This window comes from Chiloscyllium punctatum, chromosome 31 (genome assembly GCF_047496795.1).
Source record: "Chiloscyllium punctatum isolate Juve2018m chromosome 31, sChiPun1.3, whole genome shotgun sequence".
Taxonomy (NCBI): Eukaryota; Metazoa; Chordata; class Chondrichthyes; order Orectolobiformes; family Hemiscylliidae; genus Chiloscyllium; species Chiloscyllium punctatum.
In genome coordinates this window covers 74611984-74627839 of record NC_092769.1, presented here as the reverse complement: position 1 = coordinate 74627839, position 15856 = coordinate 74611984, and the positions used below count along the sequence as shown (strand labels likewise).

General features: G+C 48.6%; 1 protein-coding gene across 1 annotated transcript in view; it reads left to right on the top strand.

Moving 5' to 3' along the window:
• The first annotated feature begins 458 nt into the window (after positions 1–458).
• eef1g (eukaryotic translation elongation factor 1 gamma) overlaps positions 459–15856 on the top strand; it is a 26661-nt gene continuing 11263 nt past the window's right edge. The window contains exons 1-5 of the mRNA XM_072551104.1: positions 459–634; positions 2748–2890; positions 5823–5966; positions 8163–8292; positions 9467–9662. Coding sequence (XP_072407205.1) covers positions 2873–2890; positions 5823–5966; positions 8163–8292; positions 9467–9662 — 488 coding nt within the window. The 5' untranslated portion in view covers positions 459–634; positions 2748–2872. The remainder of the gene's footprint in view (positions 635–2747; positions 2891–5822; positions 5967–8162; positions 8293–9466; positions 9663–15856) is intronic.

Sequence of the window (15856 nt, the reverse complement as noted above, 5' to 3'; positions counted from 1 at the left end):
GTTTGGCCTGTTTGAGATGTAGTTGAAAGAATCCTCCTCTCTTAGTGGGCTCAGTGTCAGTGGGAATTGATTTAACAAAGAATTTTTTTTATCCCCCCAGAGTGCAGTCTGAAAAGGTGGTAATTGCTGGAATCCCCCCATCCCATGATGGCCATTTGGATGAATTCCACAATACCATAGCATGTTGACTTACAGGTTAAGTGTTGAGAAATGGGACCAGGGTAGATAGGTACTTGATGAAAAAAACCAAAGGGTCTCTTGCATGCTGTAAATCTCTGACTCTATCGTGACTGACCTTCTACCTAAGTTCCACTCTCCTGACTTCCTATCCCTGAATTTGGTTTCATGGCTGACTGATAAACTGGACAATCCACTCAGAAGGTTGTGCGGGATGAAGAGATTGCAGTGTGGCTGCTGTCCGAGCTGATGCTCATCATAAATGACAAGGCCTTGTTTGGAGCGGAGGTGGGGGGGGTGAGAAGAAAGCGTTTCTGCCCGGTGTTAGCATCCTGAGCTAGCGCCACTAACTGCTCCTTACGTTGTTCAGTCTGTCGTTGCCCTCTGTTCCAGGTTCCAGCTTTTGAAGGTGATGATGGATTCTGCATCTTCGAGAGCAATGCCATCGCTTACTATGGTAAGGTGACATTGGAGATGTTGAATTGGGTTAACTCTGAGAGTAAGTCTGTAGAGACAGTGCTCTCCAGTCACCCACACGTTTCCCCATCCAGATCTTTGCAAGTTCCTACTGAATCAGTAACCGTCATTTTTTCAGGCAATGTATCTCAGATCACAACTATTTACAGTAGTCGTCCTCCTCTTCTCCCCACTCCCCGGCTCAAAATACCTAAGAGGTTATGTTCCAAGTCCTACCTTAGAAGCCCGAACCCATTGATTTCAGTGGGAAATGTACCTTCACGGCAGCTTCCTGGTCCCTGGCCCTGTATTTGATTTCATTGATTTTAAATTGGTGTTTTTCTGTTTTACAATCGAGCGTGTCTCCTCTGGTTCAGAAGCCTAAAGGAGGCATCAGTGGAAAATAACCAGGAAGACAGGTCAGAAAAACGTGCCTCTGCATGGTATACGTTGTTGAAATGTTTCATCACAGGTGGTGATGGATGCAGAGTCCGCTGCACCTCTCAAGGGGAATGGACTTCAATGTCTGAAACAAGAAACCCTCCAAAAGTGGGGTTCCGTTCTGAAATATGGGAGCAGAAGAGGCAGTACGTGCACAACGCGCTGAACTGGTCAACCTTGTGGGTTTAGATCCATCTCCTTCCTTGTGTATCAAGTCACCAGGTGTTAGCCTGTGCTAGCCAGTCCATCCCTCCCTCACCTCCCTGCTTGGATCATGCTGAGACAACCTGAATTCTGATTGGCTTATTCGTGCTTGAGAAGTTGACTACCAATCGTGGATTGGCTGGTGTGATGTTTGTCTGTAACTGGTTGGTTCCTTTAATAGCAAATCACAGTGTCTCTTTGTATTGTCTCCTGATTCGTTCTTAGCTAAGCCAGTCACTTGCTACGGTCTGTCCCCCCCACCCCCCCACTTGCGTGTTCTCCAAAGCCTATCAATATGTTATAATTAAATAAACCCTGTGTGGCTCCACAACTGTCAATATCTAAAATCAAATCAAGCTCAAAATAAACATGTTGCATGTTTTAGACTCCCTACAGAGCGGAAACAGGCACAAGTCCGCATCGATCCTCTGAAGAGTAACCCTCCCAGACTAATACATCCAATCTACATATCCCTGAACGCTTTGGGCAATTTCCCACAGTCAATCCACCCTAACCTGCACATCCCTGGGCACTATGGGACAATTTCCCACGGTCAATCCACCCTAACCTGGGCACGATGGGTGGGCGGCACAGTGGTTAGCACTTCTGCCTCACAGCGCCAGAGACCCGGGTTCAATTCCCGCCTCAGGCGACTGACTGTGTGGAGTTTGCGCGTTCTCCCTGTGTCTGCGTGGGTTTCCTCTGGGTGCTCCGGTTTCCTCCCACAGTCCAAAAAATGTGCAGGTTAGGTGAATTGGCCAAGTTAAATTGCCCATAGTGTTAGGTAAGGGGTAAATGTAGGGGTATGGGTGGGTTGCACTTCGGCGGGGCGGTGTGGACTTGTAATCTAATCTAATCTAATTTCCCACGGCCAATCCACCCTAACCTGCACATCCCTGACCACAATGGGATAATTTCCCACGGCCAATCCACCCTAACCAGTATGCTTCTTTTTGTTAAAGAAGTAAACCATTTTTAAGTGAGTGGTGTCCTTGCGTGTAAGTGTTTTACTTGTTCCCTGTGTTTCTGTTAACCTAAGCCATTGCCAATCATAAACATGTCATCTATCTTATAATCTGCACTGTTCCTTCTAAAGAAGGTGCTTTCAAAACTAACTATGATCAAATGGATATAATTTAGTTCCCCATTTGCTCATTCAAATCTAGATAGTTAATTATTGAAGAATACCTCCATCTTAGAACTGAGCACTCAGATTGAGAATTCAGGAGAAATGTGTGGAGAGAATGTGGAAGATGCTCTTACAGGGAATGGTTGAGGTGAATTGTGTCAATATGTTTAAGGGGGAAATCTGAAAAGCGAGAAATGACTACAACGATAGGGCCATGGGCAGGAATAAAGAAGATAGGGGTTTGGAGGCGGTTGCGTGGAGGGTGTTGCTTTAAGTGTAAGTACGTGTTAGTAATTCCCAACTCTGGGAACCACTGACTGTTTCCATTCCCCCACCTCAGTTGCGAACGATGCCCTCCGAGGGGTGACGAAGGAAGAAGCAGCCCAGGTTCTCCAGTGGGTCAGCTTTGCAGACAGCGACATCATCCCCCCTGCCAGCACATGGGTCTTCCCTACGCTTGGGATTATGCAATACAACAAACAGGTGAGTGAAATCCCGGAGCTCAGCCCTCACCAGCAAACGGTCAGGTTCCACATGAAGGGTGGCAGCTGTCTGTTCAGCACTGGCCCCCAGATCCCTGCTCACTGCATGCAGGCATGTCTGTGTCTGTGTCTGGCTTCATGATCCCTCAGCTGGTGAGAAATCACAGACAAATTCAGGTGTGACCTGCAGCCTCCTATGGTCTGGACTCTGCAGTGATGGCTACTTAGCTGAGATTTCGGCAAGTGCCACGTCTCTCTGTGGTTTAGCACCAACAATCAAGATGCACTTGGGCAAATCCACTCTTGATTGCAAAATGTCTTGTAAAAATAATTGGAGGGATGGCCAGTCCGGGGAAAATCGGGAGGCAGTACCTCAATTCACTGATCCTCTCTCCTCCCCACCCTTCCCCTCTCTCTCTCTTCCCCCTCAAGCTCCTCCAATCACAGATCCTGTCTCCCCCTCTTGAGCTCTAATCACCAATGCTGTCCCCTCTACATGGGGAAGATGAAGCACAGACACCCCGCAACCACTTTGAGGAACACCTGTGTTCTGTCTGCACGAATGATCCCAAGCTCCTAGTTGCCTACCACTTCAGCATAACCACTGTGTTCTCAGGACAGCTGTGGTGCTCCAACGAGGCTCACAGCAAGCTGGAAGAGCATCTCGTTTTGCTCTTGGGTATCCTGCAGCCTTCAGCACTCTGTATTGAGTTCAGGAATTTTCGGGTCTCAGCTGCATCTCCTATGTCCTGTACTCACCCCAGGCCCTTTTGTGACATGAGTTGCTTTCAACACAGCCCATTAGCAGCTTTCTCTCTGTGACTTACCATTATCCATCTATATGCCTGCCTGAATGTCTTTCTCTCCTTGTGGCTCCATGTCCCCCTGCCACTTGCTCTCCTATGCCTGGCAGCCCTTGTCTTCAGCATATATGCCATCATTGTCTGGCCACTACTAGTTCTGAAGCTGGGTCACAAGACCCGAGGCGTTAACACTGTTTCTCTCGGCACAGATGATGTCCGACCTGCTGAGTTTCTCCAGCGACTCCTATGCTTGCCTCCAATTTCTGATCCGGGTCACACTCCACCTCCTTGGTCAAGGACCTGTTCTTTGAGGCAAGGTTCTGTACTTGGAGGCACTGCTTTGGGTCTGTTGCTGCAGCTGAACCTGAGGGGCCTGAGCAGTTTCCGGGGAGCCAGCACCTGGCCTGCTTGAACTTCTCAGAGCTGAACCTGGGTTTCACTCAGTTCAGTTGGGTGATCGACTCGGCCCAGGTTTCACCTAACCTGCCATCTTTCCAGAGAATACCACTTTTGTTTTGCCCCCCCCCAATCTCAGGTTGTTTAATTTGTCACCACCTTCTCTCTCGCAAATATGAGTGAGCTCGAAGATTTGGCTTTGAACATTCAGGCTATAATTTCTCACGTTCTCCATCTTCAGCTGCACCCTGCTACATGACTGGAACAAATCTGCTTCCTTTGTATACAAACAAAGTGCTGGAGAAGCTCTCCTGATGTTGGACGTCTGTGGACGGAAACTTGGATTCGTGGCTCAAACTCTTAAACTCACTTTTTGAAAACTGCTTTATTACAACTTAAAATCTGGTCGTCTTTGCGTTTGCTTTCATCGATTTTTGGTTGTGTAAATTGTGTTTGTCAAGTTTGAAAGGTAGCTGAAACAAAGGTAGAAGTTGCTGGAAAAGCTCTGCAGATCTGGCAGCATCTTGTGAAGAGAAATCAAGAGTTAACGTTTCGGGTCTGGTCCAGGGATCCTTTCCCAGAATTCAGTTGCCCCGTTCTGAGGAAGGTTCACTGATTGCTGAATGTTAACCCTGATTTCTCTTTGCAGGTTCTGTCAGACCTGTTGAGCTTTTCCAGCAGCTTTTCCAGTTTTTGTTTCTGACTGACAGCATCTGCCGTTTTTTCGGTTTTGAAAGAAAACTGATCAATTTTAACATATCGTTGAATGTTCTGTGCTGTGTCTCTTGATGTGAAGGTATATGGGAGAATAGGAACAGCACAGTGGATCCCACAGCTGCCAAGGAAGTGGCAGGGAGCTACAGAGGAACCTCGATTAACTGTATTGCAGAGTATCTGAACTGGATCACGATGCATGGCTAACTGTATTATCTGGAATTCAATTAACCAAACAAAAAAAACTCCACACACCCCTCCCTGCGCTTCAGATAGTCTAGATTCCTCTGTATTTGGGGAGTGGGGTGGGTATATGCATTTTAGAGATATAAATGCATTAACAAGTTTTATTTTGGATTCCAGGCTGCGATGTGTAGCGTAGGCCTGTAGAAAATCTTTGGTGTTTGTGTTACCTTAGTATTCTAAAGAAGAAAATTTTAAAATGCAGGAGGTAATGCTACTATCATAGTATCCCAGCAGTGTGGAAGCCGGCCAAGGAGCCCATCGAGACCATCTCACCCAGATGCACTCCCTACCCTATCCCTGTAATCCTGCATTTCCCATAGCTAATCCACCTAGCCTCAACACTGTAAGCAGTCTACCTAACCAGCACGTCTTTGGACTGTCGGAAGAAACCGGAGCACCTGGAGGATACCGTACAGTCACTAGGAGAATGTACAAACACCACGCAGGCAGTGGCCCCAGGGTGGAATTGAGCCAGTGTCACTAGGCTGCAGTGCTAACCACTGAGCCACCGTGCCATCCATACATCATGGCATCATTCTAGATCAAAAAGAGCTCTGGGGTGGGGGGGGGAGCCTCTCAAGAAGCCCACAAAAGGTATAAATTATCGTGATCTCAGTCAGTACTCTCAGCAGAAGAGGTTAGGGGCTGTTTCTAAAACAGTGCCCAGGAGCTGCCTGGGATGGGGGAATTCCTGAGTCAAGGCACCATCTCTGAATATTGTGGGATCTTGGATGTACAGCTGCTGTGTTTTATTTGGTGACTGTTCTCTTCCAGGCCACCGAACACTCCAAAGAGGAGGTGAAGAAAGTGCTCAGTATTCTAAACGAGTACCTGAAGACCCGTACCTTCCTGGTGGGCGAGCGGGTCACCCTGGCTGACATCACGGTGGTCTGTTCCCTCCTCTGGCTCTATAAACAGGTAGTGTGCCAGCACTGGAGGGGTCAGGGTTAATCTGGGGCTTGCATTTGCTGTGTGCTGGCCTCGGTTGTGGGCTCCAAGTCTCGGTCGTGACAATAGACAATAGGTGCAGGAGTGGGCCATTCTGCCCTTTGACCCTGCACCACCATTCAATATGATCATGGCTGATCATCCTTAATCAGTATCCTGTTCCTGCCTTATCTCCATAACCCTTGATTCCGCTATCCTTGAGAGCTCTATCCAACTCTTTCTTAAATGAATCCAGAGACTGGGCCTCCTCTGGGACAGAGCATTCCATACAGCCATCACTCTCTGGTGAAGAAGTTTCTCCTCATCTATGTCCTAAATGGTCTTCCCTGTATTTTTAAGCTGTGTCCTCTGGTTCGGAGGAGAAAGTGAGGAGTGCAGATGCTGGAGATCAAAGCTGAAATTGTGTTGCTGGAAAAGCACAGCAGGTCAGGCAGCATCCAAGGAACAGGAGAATCGATGTTTCGGGCATCAGCCCTTCTTCAGGAGCCCTTCCTGAAGAAGGTCTCATGCCCGAAACGTCGATTCTCCTGCTCCTTGGATGCTGCCTGACCTGCTGTGCTTTTCCAGCAACACGTTTTCAGCCCCGTAACATATTCCTCTGTTTCTATCTTCAAGGGCCCAATTTTAGTCTTAACCATTTTTTTGCCTTTCACATACCTAAAAAAGCTTTTACTATCCTCCTTTTATATTTTTGGCCAGTTTACCTTCGTACCTCATTTTGAATCCTTTTCAGTATTTCCTTCTCAGTAATCCCCTGTTGTTCTTTAAAAGCTTCCCAGTCTTCCGTTTTCCCACTTATCTTTGCTATGTTATACTTTTTCTCTTTTAGCATTGTATGTTTCTTAATTTCCCTCGTCAGCCACAGCCACCCATGCCGCCTCCAAGGATCTATCTTCCTTTTTGGAATGAACTGATCCTGCATCTTCTGCATTATACCCAGAAATATTCGCCATTGTTCCTCCACTGTCATCCCTGCTAAGGTATTGCACCATTGAACTTTGGCCAGCTCCTCCCTCATAGCTCCATAGTTCCCTTTATTCAACTGAAATGTTGTCACTTCCGATTGTACCGTCTCCCTCTCAAATTGCAGATTGAAGCTTATTGTATTATGATCACCACCTCCTAATGGCTCCTTCACTTCGAGGTCCCTGATCAATTCTGGTTCGTTGCACAATACCAGATCCAGAATTGCCTTCTCCCTGGTCGGCTCCAGCACCAGCTGTTCTAAGAATCCATCTCTGAGGCACTCCACAAAGTCTCTTTCTTGAGGTCCAATACCACCCTGATTCTCCCAGTCTACCTGCATGTTAAAATCCCCCATAACAACTGTAGTAACATCTTTGCGACAGGCCAATTTCAGCTCCTGATTCAACTTCCATCCAATATCCGGACTACTGTTTGGGGGCCTTTAGATAACTCCCAAGAGGGTCTTTTTACCCTTAGCTGTAGATTTGAGCGAAGGTTGATGCTCTGCGCGTCTGCACCTGCCGGAGTGCTGCACTGTCAGAGGTGCTGCCCTTTGGATGAGTCGTGAAACAGAAATCCTGTTTATCCACCAGATTTAGATATGAATTAGAAATCCTGCCACTCTCATGAGAAACAGACAGTTCTCCATCCTCTCCCAACCTTGCATGGTTTAAAATCAGTGCATCCAAGTAGCCATGTTTTGGATCTGTATCTGTGCACATTGCTGGTTGTGTTTTACCCACATGCAAGTGGTTGCATCAGGGAGAAGTGTGAACACTGGCTGAGAGCTCATGAGACATGAGCACTCGCTCCTGTTTACCTGGCTCTGCAGTAGCAGTCTGGGATTAGCTGGGAAGGTTGCCGCTTAAGCCAAGTCCTGCAAAAGCAGAAAATGTTGGCAGTCATCAGGGCTGGCTGCATTGGGGAGTGGAAACCCTGCCAGTATGTCAGATCGATGATCCTTCATCAGAACAGCTGAGCAGTGGAGACAGTCCTGTTGAAGGCTATCAGCCTATTATTCCTCGTACCTCTTCCCCAACCCCTCAGGGACCCTGGCTTCCAAATAGCAAAGTGATACTGTAGCTCCTGGGTCGTCTTCTGTCAATCTGCAGGGCCAGTTCTGAGGGGAAAGTAAATGCTTGCTTTTGATGGAATTTCTCCATCTGATTCTGGTTTCTCTCTCTCTCTCTCTCGGTGTAGGTTCTGGACCCCTCTTTCCGGCAGCCCTACACCAATATGAACCGATGGTTCATTACCTGCATTAACCAGCCTCAGTTCAAAGCTGTCCTGGGGGAAGTGAAGTTGTGCGATAAAATGGCACAATTTGACGGTAAGTGTTGATATGCTGAATCCAAAAAAAAAATCCTAATTTAATTGTACATCTGAGATTCAACCTCTTGCCCTGAGATCGTTTTAGATGAGGCAGCGTCGAGAGAGCTTTACTCTGTATCTTAGCCCCTGCTGTCCCTTTCCTGAGCGTGTCTGGGGACAGTGTAGAGGGAGCTTTACTCTGGATCTAACCCTGTGCTGTCCCTATCCTGGGAGTGTTTGATGGGGACAGTGTAGAGGGAGCTTTACTCTGTATCTAACCCTGTGCTGTCCCTGTCCTGGGGAGTGTTTGATGGGGGGACAGTGTAGAGGGAGCTTTACTCTGTATCTAACCCCATACTTGACCTGACTTGATGTTGAATAGTGAAATGGAAGAGCAGATTACAAATGTTCCAACGAGTTTGAGTTTGGAAATTGATCAGTCTTTTAAGTATAATGCCACAAATTTGATTGGACCTTTTTAGTTAGATGCTTTTGTGATTTCCAGTCTCTGTTTGGGTGCCTGGAGTGACACTACTCCCTGCTATGCCAGTTTGACATTAGGATATTCCATTTGGCACTATCAATACAGGGAAGTGATAGGGCTGGTCTGAACTAGGGATCCTGCTAGGGAACAGTCCATTGGGAATTCAGGAGAAAGCTCTTTGCTGGGAATATAGGATTCTGCAACAGGATGTCATTGGGGCACATAGTAGCGATGCTCTCAAGGGAAAGCTGGGTGAATAGAGTGTTGATGGGGTGCGATCACTAATAAGATGTGGAAGGAGGTAATTGTGGAGTAACGCCATCATGGAGCTGTTGAGTGAAATAGTCTGTGTTTGGGCTATAGATTTCATTCTTTTCAACAATTGTAACTCTGTTTCTGAGTCGGATAACATGTAAGAACTTGTCCTGAGATAGTTTGATGAGGCAGTGTAGAGGGAGCTTTTTGAGGTCAGTTTGCAGAACTAAAATTGCCCTTTTTGTTCAGGATTTCCCTGAGGCATTGTATTGATCTGCGGCTTCCCACACAGGGACATTTGGGAGCTAGCTACCTACCATCTGTTAGGTTTAAGGTATCCCAGCAACTGTGTGCGACAGAGTGAGGGAATGGCACAGCCTTCGGTGTGGTCTGTGCACGGTCGAAGTGTGGTGGTAGAGGCGTGGTTAACCCTGGCTCTTTCCTTTCCGGGCAGCCAAGAAGTTTGCCGAACTGCAGCCCAAGAAGGAGAAGGCACCGAAGGAACCGAAAGAACCTAAGCCACAAGAGAAGAAGGAGAAGAAGAAGGAGAAAAAGGAGGAGCCAGCCCCAGAGGAGGAGCAGGATGCCTGTGATGAGGCCCTCGCTTCCCAGCCCAAAACAAAGGATCCCTTTGCTCATCTACCCAAGAGGTTTGAAGATAGCTAGTTTGCATGAACCCCTTTTCAGCCCCACTGAGTGAGTTCGGTGCTGCAGGAGCACTTGGCTCTAACCCCCTGCATTTATAAAAAGTACCTTTTTAATGCAGTAAAAATCCTGCCACGCTGCATGGAGTGTAATCAAACAATTTGCCATTGGGCTGCACAAGAAATAGGAGAGCAGAGGTTGGTTTTCAGGGGTGTCCTGAAGGAGCACTGGTGAGGGGCAGAGGGCTTCAGGGAGGGATCTCCAGACCCTTAGGGCCTCCGGGCTGCTGACGGCAAGGCCACCAGTGGTGGTAAGGCGATAATCTGACCTTGCTGTGTGACCGACGTCAACGCTACTGTACATGTTATTGAGCACAGTAGCTGTTCCCCACCTGACTCGGCTGATTCTGTGTGTAGCAGCCGGCCAGTGAACATCGGTTGTTTGAACGCCCTTCATTCCCAGTTGAAGGGTGAGAATGGTACTGCTGAAGTCCAGCGGGCACAGCCTTGCAATTAGTGACCCCCAACTCAAAATGGTGGCCTGATCCTTCAGCATTGAGTTCCTGTGTTCACGTTCCTGCCTGCTGCCAGTTTCTAACAGCCCTGTCAATGATAGTCGAAAGGGCTGGTGGCCTCTCACTGCTTGATTGTTAAAATCAGAGCCCCGTGCGTTTCACTGCTCGGTCTTTTAACAGTGCCTGCAATTGTTTCTCTGGGCTATCTGCATTCTGCTTCTAAGCCTGTGTCAGTTTTCCTTGAGGTACAGAAAGCAACAAATGTTGGAGATCACAGCAGACCAGGCAGCTTCAATGGAGAGAGAGAGAGAGAGAGAGAGAGCGCACAAGCTAACATTTCGAATCTACCTGACTTCAGAGGTTACCTAGTATGGGGGATGTTTAGCTATGAAGAAAGGCCAAATAGACTGGGTTTGTTTTCACTGGAATGCAGGGGGTTGAGGAGCGAGTTTATAAGATTGTGTATGCCGTGGATAAGATATCAGACTTTCTTTTTCCCAAGTTGGTGGGGTCAATTACTAGAGAACACAGGCTTGTGGTATGGAGGGGGTGCAGCATTTAGAAGAGATGTGCGAGGCAGCCTTTTCACACAAAGGGTGGTGAGTCCTGAAACACACTGCCAGAGGATCTGGTGGAAGAATAGCAGTTTTCAACAAACACTTGGACAAATACATGACTGGGAAGGGAATAGAGGGATACGGACCCTGTAAATGAAGCCAGTTTTAGTATGGAAGGGCAAAAGGTGTCTGCTCACGCTTGGAAGACCGAAGGGCCTGTTCCAGTGCTGTGTTGTTCTTTGTTCTAGATACAGTTGCTGTTGTGATTTAGGACTATATCCAGGTCTCTGCAGCACAGGGTGTTTTATTTATTTGGAAGAGGGGGCAGTAATGGGGTTGTGGGTGATGTTCTTCCCCTGTGATATGATTCATAGCTGATAATCTGATATTTTGGCTTGATATTGACCATTTTTAGCAGCACGTGTGACAGTATGCGTTTACATTTGAGTTAATCTGCACTGCAGAGCTGCTATCTTTCAGGTGAGATGTTGAACTGAGACCAGTTGGGTTCCATGTGCACTCTTTGAAGCGGAGTGGGGTGGAGAGATTGTCTCCCCAGTGTACTGGGGACCATAAACATCTCTCAGTCAATATCACTGAAAGGTATGGGTCATCATCACGCTGGTATTAGTGAGACCTGCTGTACTACATCACAGTAGTGACCCCAGTTTTTTAAAAAAAAATGTTTCGTTGGCTGTTAAGCTCTCTGGATGTCCACTGGTTTCAAGAACTATCAAAATGCAGATCTAGATTTGATTCCCCCAAATCTGATATTCGTTGAGAGAAATCCCTTCAGGGTCTCAAGTTAGGCAACAGAGTCCACGTAAGAAGGGGCCACTGGAAGTGACTGTCTTTCTAGATAGAAGCTGCGTGATTGTACTGTGTACAGGAGACTGCCATTTGCTGTTCTTCTGCTAGGTGGAGCCATTTGACTAATCAACACCCCTTCCAGTTCTTGAACACAGGATCGAGTCTCGCTCCTGGTTGATGTGGCCTCTTGGATGTCGAGTCTCCCAACATCCCCCCACTCCCCCTACTGTAGGCGTGGTAACAACTTTTTCCCTCATGGCTCCAAATGTCACCACAAAGCCAACTTGGCAGGGTGCAAATTGAGTTGGAGACTTCCCAAATCAGCACTACGTTGGAGAGGATGCTGACTGTTCTGCTAATGCATTTCAAGTTGTTCCCAGGCCCACTTACAGACCTGGACGTCACAACCACACAGTGACAGACATGTCCCCACCAGTACTGTACCCCAGTGTTATACTGTGACAGACGTGTCCCCATCAGTACTGTACCCCAGTGTTATACTTTGACAGACGTGTCCCCATCAGTACTGTACCCCAGTGTTATACTTTGACAGATGTGTCCCCATCAGTACTGTACCCCAGTGTTATACTGTGACAGACCTGTCCCCATCAGTACTGTACCCCAGTGTTATACTGTGACAGATGTGTCCCCATCAGTACTGTACCCCAGTGTTATACTGTGACAGATGTGTCCCCATCAGTACTGTACCCCAGTGTTATACTGTGACAGATGTGTCCCCATCAGTACTGTACCCCAGTGTTATACTGTGACAGATGTGTCCCCATCAGTACTGTACCCCAGTGTTATACTGTGACAGATGTGTCCCCATCAGTACTGTACCCCAGTGTTATACTTTGACAGACGTGTCCCCATCAGTACTGTACCCCAGTGTTATACTTTGACAGATGTGTCCCCATCAGTACTGTACCCCAGTGTTATACTTTGACAGATGTGTCCCCATCAGTACTGTACCCCAGTGTTATACTGTGACAGATGTGTCCCCATCAGTACTGTACCCCAGTGTTATACTGTGACAGATGTGTCCCCATCAGTACTGTACCCCAGTGTTATACTTTGACAGATGTGTCCCCATCAGTACTGTACCCCAGTGTTATACTTTGACAGATGTGTCCCCACCAGTACTGTACCCCAGTGTTATACTTTGACAGATGTGTCCCCATCAGTACTGTACCCCAGTGTTATACTTTGACAGACGTGTCCCCATCAGTACTGTACCCCAGTGTTATACTGTGACAGGCCTGACCCCATCAGGACTGTACCCCGTGTTACACTGTGCCAGGCCTGACCCCTTCAGTACTGTACCCTACTGTTATACTGTAACAGACCTGTCCCCGTCAGTACTGTCACACTGTTGTTAATTTCTGCATACTTTCTGGTTACCTCCCAGCATATCCATAAGATTTCTTCCATGGGCTTACTGTGCCTTGAAATAATGTACTTGTTTTAGCTTGACACACCTTCTGTTTCAGATTTCCAGCCTCCACAGTTCTTGGTTCTGTTATGATAGAAATCACTGTTGGGTTTGTCAGGGTCTGTCAGTATTGGAGTGTTGGTCTGTGCCAGGAGCAGGCTGGTCTTGGCTTGTTTTGGTTCCTCATTCCTGTAAAAGGGTGGCAAAAGGAGGTATCCTGGGCACATTAACCACAGCCCAGTAGCAACGACAAAGCCTTCAGCTCAGACCTGTGGTTACCAGGACAGCCTGCTAGAGGTACAGGGTCCTTGAATTCACAGGGAAGTGGGCGTCTGGTCGTTCTTTTTTTTTTTGTCCATCCTGTCTCGTTTAGGTTGTGGAGCCTGTCTTAATCACAGGTCTGAGCTGACCTCTTTTTGTTGCAGTCACTGGGCTGTGGTTAACATGTCCAGGAGCCCTCCCCTGAATTGTCTCTTGACCTGTTGTGGACTTTAACACTTGCACACTTAGCTATTCTTTCCGTGTTTGTTGTCACTGGTTGAAGTGCCCGTTGAGCCTCTTGGCCGGCACTGAGCCCCCCTCCGGCATGTTCAGAGCTGGACTATGTGGCTTTAAAACCTCCCCGACACCAGTTCTTGAAAAGAAAGCCTTACCTGCAAAAGTCCAAAACGCTGACTTATCTTCCAGGACTCCGTATGGTCCTCTTGTGGCACCTCATTTAAGATTTTGGGGGTGGGGGAGTGGGGGAAGACGTGGTTAATGGCCACCTGACTGAGCACTGCCTTTCCAAAGTTGCTGTCTGCCATGAGGAGGGGACTGCTGTGGCTACCTAACTTTATTGTACGGTTTAAGCAGTTTTTTTTTAATGTGAAGAACTTTAGATTTCCGTAGCGCCTGTCAAACCCCAGATGTTCCCAAAGCACTTTACAGTCTGTGCTTTATTGTTTAGGAGAAAATGAGGACTGCAGGTGCTGGAGATCAGAGCTGAAAATGTGTTGCTGGAAAAGCACAGCAGGTCAGGCAGCATCCAAGGAGCAGGAGAATCGACGTTTCGGGCATGAGCCCTTCTTCAGGAATGAGGAGGGTGTGCCAAGCGGGCTAAGATAAAAGGTAGGGAGGAGGGACTTGGGGGAGGGGCATTGGAAATGCGATAGGTGGAAGGAGGTTAAGGTGAGGGTGATAGGCGGCCGGAGTGGGGGTGGACAGGTTAGGAAGGCGTTGCTGAGTTCGAGGGTTGGGACTGAGACAAGGTGGGGGGAGGGGAAATGAGGAAACTAGAGAAATCTGAGTTCATCCCTTGTGGTTGGAGGGTTCCCAGGCGGAAGATGAGGCGCTCTTCCTCCAGCCGTCATGTTGCTGTGGTCTGGCGATGGAGGAGTCCAAGGACCTGCATGTCCTTGGTGGAGTGGGAGGGGGAGTTGAAGTGTTGAGCCACGGGGCGGTTGGGTTGGTTGGTGCAGGTGTCCCAGAGGTGTTCTCTGAAAAGTTCTGCAAATAGGCGGCTTTATCCCCAGTATAGAGGAGGCCACATCGGGTGCAGTAAATGATGTGTGTGGCGGATATGGAAAGATCCCTTGGGGCCTTGGAGGGAAGTAAGGGGGGAGGTGTGGGCGCAAGTTTTGCAATTCTTGCGGTTGCAAGGGAAGGTGCCGGGAGTGGAGGTTGGGTTGGTGGGGTGTCTGGATCTGACGAGGGAGTCACGGAGGGAGTGGTCTTTCTGGAACGCTGATAGGGGAGGGGAGGGAAATATATCCCTGGTGGTGGGGTCCGTTTGGAAGTGGCGGAAATGACGATGGATGATACGATGTATATGGAGGGTGGTGGGGTGGTAGGTGAGGACCAGTGGGGTTCTGTCCTGGTGGCGGTTGGAGGGGCGGGGCTCAAGGGCGGAGGAGCGGGAAGTGGAGGAGATGCGGTGGAGGGCATCGCCGATCATGTCTGCGGGGGGGGGGAATTGGTCTTGAAGAAGGAGGCCATCTGGGTTGTACGGTTTTGGAACTGGTCCTCCTGGGAGCAGATGCGGCAGAGATGAAGGAATTGGGAATATGGGATGGTGTTTTACAGGGGGCAGGGTGGGAGGAGGTGTAGTCTAGGTAGCTGTGGGAGTCGGTCGGTTTATAGTAAATGTCCGTGTTGATTCGGTCGCCCGAGATAGAAATGGAAAGGTCTAGGAAGGGGAGGGAGGAGTCTAAGACGGTCCAGGTAAATTTGAGGTCGGGCTGGAAGGTGTTGGTAAAGTGGGCACCCGCATGGGTGTGTTGGAGGCGGGAGAAGGGGTCGTCAGAAGGCGACCTGGATGGGCCTCAGCTATACCTGCCTCTTCGTAGGAAACGTGGAACAGACCATCTTCCGCAGCTACACTGGCACCACCCCCCACCTTTTCCTCCGCTATATCGATGACTGTATTGGCGCTGCCTCGTGCTTCTACGAGGAGGTTGAACGGTTCATCCACTTTACCAACACCTTCCACCTCAACCTCAAATTTACCTGGACCATCTCGGACTCCTCCCTCCCCTTCCTAGACCTTTCCCATTCTATCTCGGGCGACCGAATCAACACAGACATTTACTATAAACCGACCGACTCCCACAGCTACCTAGACTACACCTCCTCCCACCCTGCCCCCCTGTAAAAACGCCATCCCGTAATCCCAATTCCTTCATCTCCGCCGCATCTGCTCCCAGGAGGACCAGTTCCAATACCGAACAACCCAGATGGCCTCCTTCTTCAAAGACCACAATTTCTCCCCAGATGTAGTCGACGATGCTCTCCACCGCATCTCTTCCACTTCCCACTCCTCTGTCCTTGAGCCCCACCCCTCCAATCGCCACCAGGACAGAACCCCACTGGTCCTCACCTACCATCCCACCAACCTCCATGTATATC